Genomic DNA, 7,193 nt, shown 5'->3' with positions numbered 1-7,193 from the left:
AAAGTTTAAAATTATATATATGCATAGGAAAGACAAATATAGAAAATATTTATCAACATTTCTTTCAATTAATATTGACTTAAAATATAAAAGTGACAAATGACTAAAGATATTTTAAAAAAAAAATAACAAAGATGATGTAACAATAGTAGCGGTTTTATGTTCTAAAATGGGGAAAAGGGGACGTAAGAGAGGGAAATATAGATGGTAAGAAAACACGGGAAAAACACGGAAAAAGGAAGCAATGAGAATCCTCGGTGTGCGTGTGATGTCAATCCAAGTCAACTTTGAGGCATACGCTGTCAAAACCAACCCATCCCTTCTGCTTTTTCAGACATTGGCATTCATCACACGCCTACTACAACTACAACAAAACAAATGCCCCCAACCTCAGAAATCAATAATAGCCCCATGGGCCCCCCTCCCATAAGAAAAGGTCAACGTCCTCCACTCACCTCTTCCATCCAAATAACATATCAACAAACAACAAAAAGTTGCTCATTAAAACATTTTTTATTTTTTACTTTCTTTTTTCAAATTACATCCATTCAAAATGGTCTATTACTAATAACAAATTGAATAGTATGCATTGATTTTTAAATGTCTATATTTTATTACTGACAGCATACGGAAAACTAAAAATAAGGATATTAATAACTTTTGAATATATTATTAATTCATCTTTCAAAATTAAAAATAACAGAGAGGCCAAATATTTATGAAAAGCTAAAATTCAAAATTTTTGATAAATCATATTTAAGAACTTACCTTTTTTTTAATTCACATTACGTATTTTTTTAATTTACAATTAATAAAAAATATGTTTACATAGATTTATTAAAGATATCAGATTAATTTCATCTTTAATTTAGATTTGTTTAATAAATTTAGTATATTATCATAGTAGTCAATACTTATAGTTTATAAAATACGGACGACACTTACAAGATATGCAGTTTCATTGTCAGCTCACATTTATTTTTTTATTTTTGACAGAAATTATTTTTAATATGAAAATGAAAATGTTGTTTTGGTTGAATATTGATATTTGAAGTGTATTACAATATTGTGGAACTCATTCAACACGCCCCCACGTGTTGCACCACGCCCCCGACGTGTTGGCCAATATGCTGCCACGTGTCCAACACGCCCCCCACGTGTTGGCCAGAATGCTGCCACGTGTCCAACACGTCCCCCACGTGTTGTACCACGCCCCTCACGTGTTTACTGTTCACTTACAAAATCCACCCATCTGTAATTACACCAAATAATCCCATTTTCCAAAAAAAACTAAAATTTCTTCCATATAAAAAAAATCAGCCTATTTTTGTATCTCAAAACATTTTGAAAAAATATTTTTTTATTAACATATAGCTAGACACAAAAATCACGCATTTAACAAGTATCGAATTCGAAATGTGTTCGATCCCATACAATAACTTAATAAAATGTCCTTGTTTTATAGTTTTTAGTATATTTTTTTTCTGATATTAATTTAAATATAAGATAAAATTAAAAAAAATTGGTTAATTAACATAATGTAGTATATTTATTAAAGAAAATTTTAAAAAATGTAAAGTAACCAATTTTAAAAAAGGAAGAAGTAATAAGTCATATTAAGTAAGTCAAAACCATAATAATAACTAGAATAAATGCAATATTTGACTCCAACAATTATACTACCCAAATTTAATTCTTAAAAATATTTTATTGGAAAAAAAGGCTCCTGTGTTTCTCCGTTCACAGTGTGACCAAAATACCCTGAGAGATCTTATATATTGGAACCGGATCTACATTGATCTGACGGTACCAAGATAGCGAGACAGTCCAGTCACCCTAGTGGACCAAACAAGCCGTATCCTATGGCTACATTTGACCAGGGGACCCTATAGGGTACCCTTTACTTCTTAGACCACCCTCTTTTGTCAAACACTACCCCCTTTTTTTCTCTTATTTTTTCTTTCTTTTCCCCTTCTCCTAATTCATTTTACCCCTTTTTCTCAAGACTCAACCTCTTTTTCATTTCTCATTTTTTTCCTTGACCTGGTGGTTGTGATGCCACTATGGCCGTTGAGCTCATGATGGGTGGTTACAGGAACGACAACAGCAGCAGCGGCGGCTTCGCCACTTCCAAAGCTGAAGAGAACGCCGTCCAAGAAGCGGCGTCTGGGTTAGAGAGCGTTGAGAAGCTCATAAGGCTTCTCTCTCAGACTCAGCACCAACACTTTAACGCTTCTTCTTCTTCTTCTGCCGTTAACTCCGACGCTACTTTATCAATCGAGAGAGATTGCAAGGCCGTTGCTGACGTCGCCGTTTCGAAGTTCAAGAGAGTTATCTCTCTCCTTGGCCGAACCAGAACCGGCCACGCGCGTTTCAGAAGAGGACCTCTTCACGCGCCTTTCCAATCGCAGACTGAACCGTTTTCTCAAGAACACAGGGTCTTCCATGCGACGCCTCTGCAGCAGATCCCACCCCCTCCACCGCCACCTCCACCACCACCGCCACCACAACTACAACCACAACTACAGAGCCTCGTTAACCACCACCTGATTCCCAAAAACGGCGTCCTTGAAAGGTCGTCTTCGTCTAAGACTATCAACTTTTCGTACTCCTCTGCTGCTAACTCGTTCTTATCGTCTCTCACCGGCGACGCCGCCGCCGGTGAATCCAAGCAGCAGCACCACCAGCAACAGCCGTCGTTGTCGTCGCCGGCACCGGCGTTTCAGATCACGAACCTGTCGCAGGTTTCGTCTGCGGGGAAGCCACCTCTGTCGTCGTCTTCGCTGAAGAGGAAGTGCAGCTCGGAGAATTTGGGTTCGGGAAAGTGTGGAAGCTCCTCTAGCCGCTGCCATTGCTCCAAAAAGAGGTACTTGATTAAATGGTGTAAATCTTGTTTCAATTTTTAATTTCATATATATAAATATTACGTGTATATGAAAAATCAGCCAATAATGTATTCGAATATAAATATGTATTTTGAATTTTAACATGAATTTTATATGATTTTTTTTAATATTTTTGGATTATGGGCAGCCGGAAAATGAGGTTGAAGAGGGTGGTGAGGGTGCCGGCGATAAGCTTGAAGATGGCGGATATTCCGCCGGATGATTACTCTTGGAGAAAATATGGTCAGAAACCTATTAAAGGATCCCCTCATCCAAGGTAAATAATCTAATATAAATTTGATTTAATTATATCTCTAATGTGAAGCTTTTGTTTATTGATTGAAGTTTAAAATCATTTCAAAATTTCCCTTATGTATCTTGTGTCTAGTCTGTGAGTCTACTGAGTGTTAATTACCGATTTGGAACAATGATTATTATAGGGGGTACTACAAGTGCAGCAGTGTAAGAGGGTGTCCAGCAAGGAAGCATGTAGAGAGGGCTTTGGATGATCCATCTATGCTGGTAGTCACATATGAAGGAGAACATAACCACTCTCTCACTGCAGCTGATGCTACTAATCTCATCCTAGAATCCTCTTGAAAAGTCTTCAATTAAAAGAGAAAAAAAAAAACAACCTCCGATCAAATCATTTTCTTCTTGTCACATGGTTTATTTATTATATTAGTACACACAAGTCATTGAGATATTTAGATCAATGTTTTATTTATTTAAATACTTTCCAACGGTGGGGAGAATGGTTGATGATGGCCTGTGGAAATTGCAGCTTTGCTCAAGTGACTAAGTCCAGAGCTGTGGCTTCTTTTAGTCTTTGAAAAAGAAAAAAAAATTAGTGGGTGTTCCATTTCTCTGTACAATATTGGATTCCTTTTTTTTTTCTTTTTTCGTTCTCCTCAAGGCTGAAACACTGAATGAATGAATGAATCCATCCATCACCATTATTTATTGTTATTATCATAATTTTAAAATGAAAAGGTCAAGATGGTGGGTTTGGTAACGGATTTCAATCTCAAAAGTATAAAAAAAAGCAAGTGGGGTTGTTTTACTAATATATACTGCTAATCTTATTTATAACTTTTTTAATCTTTGCCCCGCCCAATATTTGGTTGCTTTATCTTTGGTGCTTATCTTGGATTCTCATCATCTCTCAACTATTTGTGGGATGTGTGCTTCAAACTTTCAATGCCTCAACGGGTTTTTCTTTGAAATTGAGTAAAGTGTAGAAAAAGCAACGAAAGGGACCTAGTCAAAGAATTGGAGGAGAATGGGAAGGACACGTCGTGTATAGGACGGTTGACTAAAGAAGAGAGAGAAATAGTTGGCAGTTACTAGTTGGGACGGCTAAACGAGAGAGAGAGATGTTTTTTAATGCTAAATTTTGGTTGGACTCCTTGTGATTTTAAATTTTCAAGTTGGTTGGTTGGAATAATTGAGTTCTGAAAATAGGATTTGAATTTTAAATTCAAAACCAAAGGAATATAGTTACATATTTAATGTATTTCAAAATTAGATAAAAATATTAAAACTAAATAATGATCATAATGTGTGAGAGAGAGAGAGAGATAAGGTTTGATATGAAAATTTTGGTTGGACTCGTTTTGGAATTGTAGGATAAAGGTTTGGTGGGGAAGGGAGTGCATTGAAGAGAGGGTTTGGATGTTGTAGACTGGCTCTTGTGGGAAAACCAATGCCAAAGTCAAAATGGGTGGGTGTGGGAATTGATAAGATCTTCTTATTAGTAACAGTAAGAGAAAGAAAAGGTGGGTCCTACCTTGTTTGCAAATTTGTTCTTTTGCTCTCTCCTCTCTTTGCCTTTGCCTTAACGTCAACTTTGTTGTGCAGAATGGGGTCCCCCCTCTCTTTGTTAATCACACGCATGTGGCTATTCCTTAATCATCATGCAAATAAATGAAAATAATATATAAAAAAAGTTATCATAAATATAAACATATATTTTATAAAATTCCTGAAAGATACCTCAATTTTTATTTTGGTTTTCGAAAGATAAAGTTAATCAAAATCGTCTCCGAAAGATACACAATTAGTCACATTAGTCCTTCCGTCAGTTGGATAATGACGTGTCACGTTAAGTGTTACGTGGCATATGATGACATGGAGAGCTAATGCCACGTGTCACAAGATGATTGGTTGACGTGTCATAAGAGAGATTTTGACAATAATTAAAGGAGAGATAATTTTATTGAAAAAATTTTTAAGAAGAAAATACAATTACTAATTTTTTGATTGTCAATTATATTTCTATTAAAATTAGTAGTATCAAAAAATATTTTAAATTTAATATTATCAAGAAAAAATAAAAAAAAATTATATAAGGACTAATTTGATTTATTTTTAAAATTTCCCTTACGTTTGAACTTTCAAGGACTATTTTGATTATAAATAACTTTTTTACATGTCAAGTGCCACGTGTCACTGAACTGACACATGACATGCCACATGTCACTGACCTGACACGTGGTATGCCAGGTGTCACTGAGCTGACACGTCAACCAATCATCTTGTGACACGTGGCATTAGCCCTCCACGTCATCATCCAACTGACGGAATGACTAACGTGACTAATCGTGTATCTTTCGAGAACGATTTCGATTAACTTTATCTTTCGAGAACCAAAATAAAAATCGGGGTATCTTTCAGAGACGATTTTGGCTATTTATTCTATATTTTATATATTAACATGTATTCTGTCATTCATTTTTAATATATATTTAATATATTTGAATAAAGATATTTATTAGGATAAATCACCCATATAAATTAAGTTGGGAAAAAATTTACGTGATTCAACCAAACCAATAATTATTACAAGGTTTAACCAAGAAGGCATTTTTATATAATTTGAATTAGCCTAATTCGAATTACACCTTCAATGTAATTCGAATCACCCTGATTCGAATTACCTGCACACGCACACACCCACTAATTCGAATCAACCTGATTCGAATTACACCCAAAGTAATTCGAATCAGGGTGATTCGAATTACATACACGTTGTACATAGTAATTCGAATTGGCCAGATTCGAATTACTCATGATTTAATTCTGCCCATTCTTTTATTAAAAAATTAATAATTGATTAAAAAATTAATGATTTAAAAATTAAAAAAATATATATTATTTCATGCATTCAAAAAAGCTAACAAAATATTTAATTAGATCTGTTTATCTTTTTAATTTAAAGAATATTTAACAACATTTAATATTTTTAATAATTATATAAAATTAAAAAATAATTAATTTAAGTGAGTAAATATAAAATAAAAAATTAATTAAATTAAATATAAAATTATTTATTAGAATAAAAAGACAAAAGTGTAAGGAGATTTTAAATTTTACATGAGTAAAAGAGTTAATAAGATAAAGTTATTAATTAGGATATGTTTAAGAAGTTATAATATATTTATAAAAAGGCAATAATAAAATTAGAAAGCATGTTGGCTGGTAGTTGACAGTGCAAAAATTTTTAAAATGCACATGCTGACGTTATCACGGGCTGACCGGTCTGGTTCGATTTGCAATTTAATTCAGTTTTTACTGGTTTTTCCGAGTTTGATCGGTTTGCTTACTTGTATGGTTTGACTGTCAACTCGGACCGATTAAAGGTTCAATTCACCAATTTTTCGATCGAACCGGCCGGTCCAGTCCGGATTTGATAACTATGTTTATAAATTATAATACTTATTGTCATCCTAAAACGAATTCTTAATCTCGTTTCTTTTTATTATAAGGTACTTAACTTGCATGGTAAAGAACTTCGTGTATTTTTTTTTTAAATGGCAACAACTTGATCCAATTTATATTAACTTAAGAAAAATGAGTAAATCTCTGAATTTTGGTGTAATTTACTTGTTTTACAATAAATTTCATAATTTAACTGCAATTTACAAACTTTAAAAACTATATTTGTAAATATAATTGAAACGAAGTATCGAAGTAATTAATTATTTTTATATTGAGTGAATATCTCATCCGGCCCCTGACAATTATCTCGAAAGGACAATGAGACCTCCAAGAAAAAAAAAACATCCAATCTAGCCCCTGATATTTTTTTTTGGACTGATTAGTCCCTGTGCCAAAAAAACATTAATTTTTTTGGCACAGGAGCTTCGTTGTCCTTTTGAGATAATTGTCAGGGGCGGATTAGGAGTTTTTTCTTTTGTCAAATGCCTCGTTGTCTTTCGAAGTAATTGTCAAGGGCTATTTTAGGTTTTTCTCTTTTATATTTTAAAAGATAAAAAATTTATTCATTATTTATATATATCAATTATT

At 33.5% G+C, this 7,193-nt stretch overlaps 1 protein-coding gene across 1 annotated transcript; it reads left to right on the top strand.

The window, feature by feature from the left end:
- On the top strand, positions 1,803–3,841 carry LOC107627116 (probable WRKY transcription factor 15). Its single transcript, XM_016329981.2, has 3 exons — positions 1,803–2,866; positions 3,034–3,162; positions 3,326–3,841. Exons 1-3 carry the CDS (start codon positions 2,064–2,066, stop codon positions 3,483–3,485), a joined length of 1,092 nt encoding a protein of 363 aa, XP_016185467.1. The 5' UTR covers positions 1,803–2,063; the 3' UTR covers positions 3,486–3,841.

Source organism: Arachis ipaensis, chromosome B01, assembly GCF_000816755.2.
Source record: "Arachis ipaensis cultivar K30076 chromosome B01, Araip1.1, whole genome shotgun sequence".
Taxonomy (NCBI): domain Eukaryota; kingdom Viridiplantae; phylum Streptophyta; class Magnoliopsida; order Fabales; family Fabaceae; genus Arachis; species Arachis ipaensis.
This window is presented reverse-complemented; position numbering and strand designations above follow the sequence as displayed.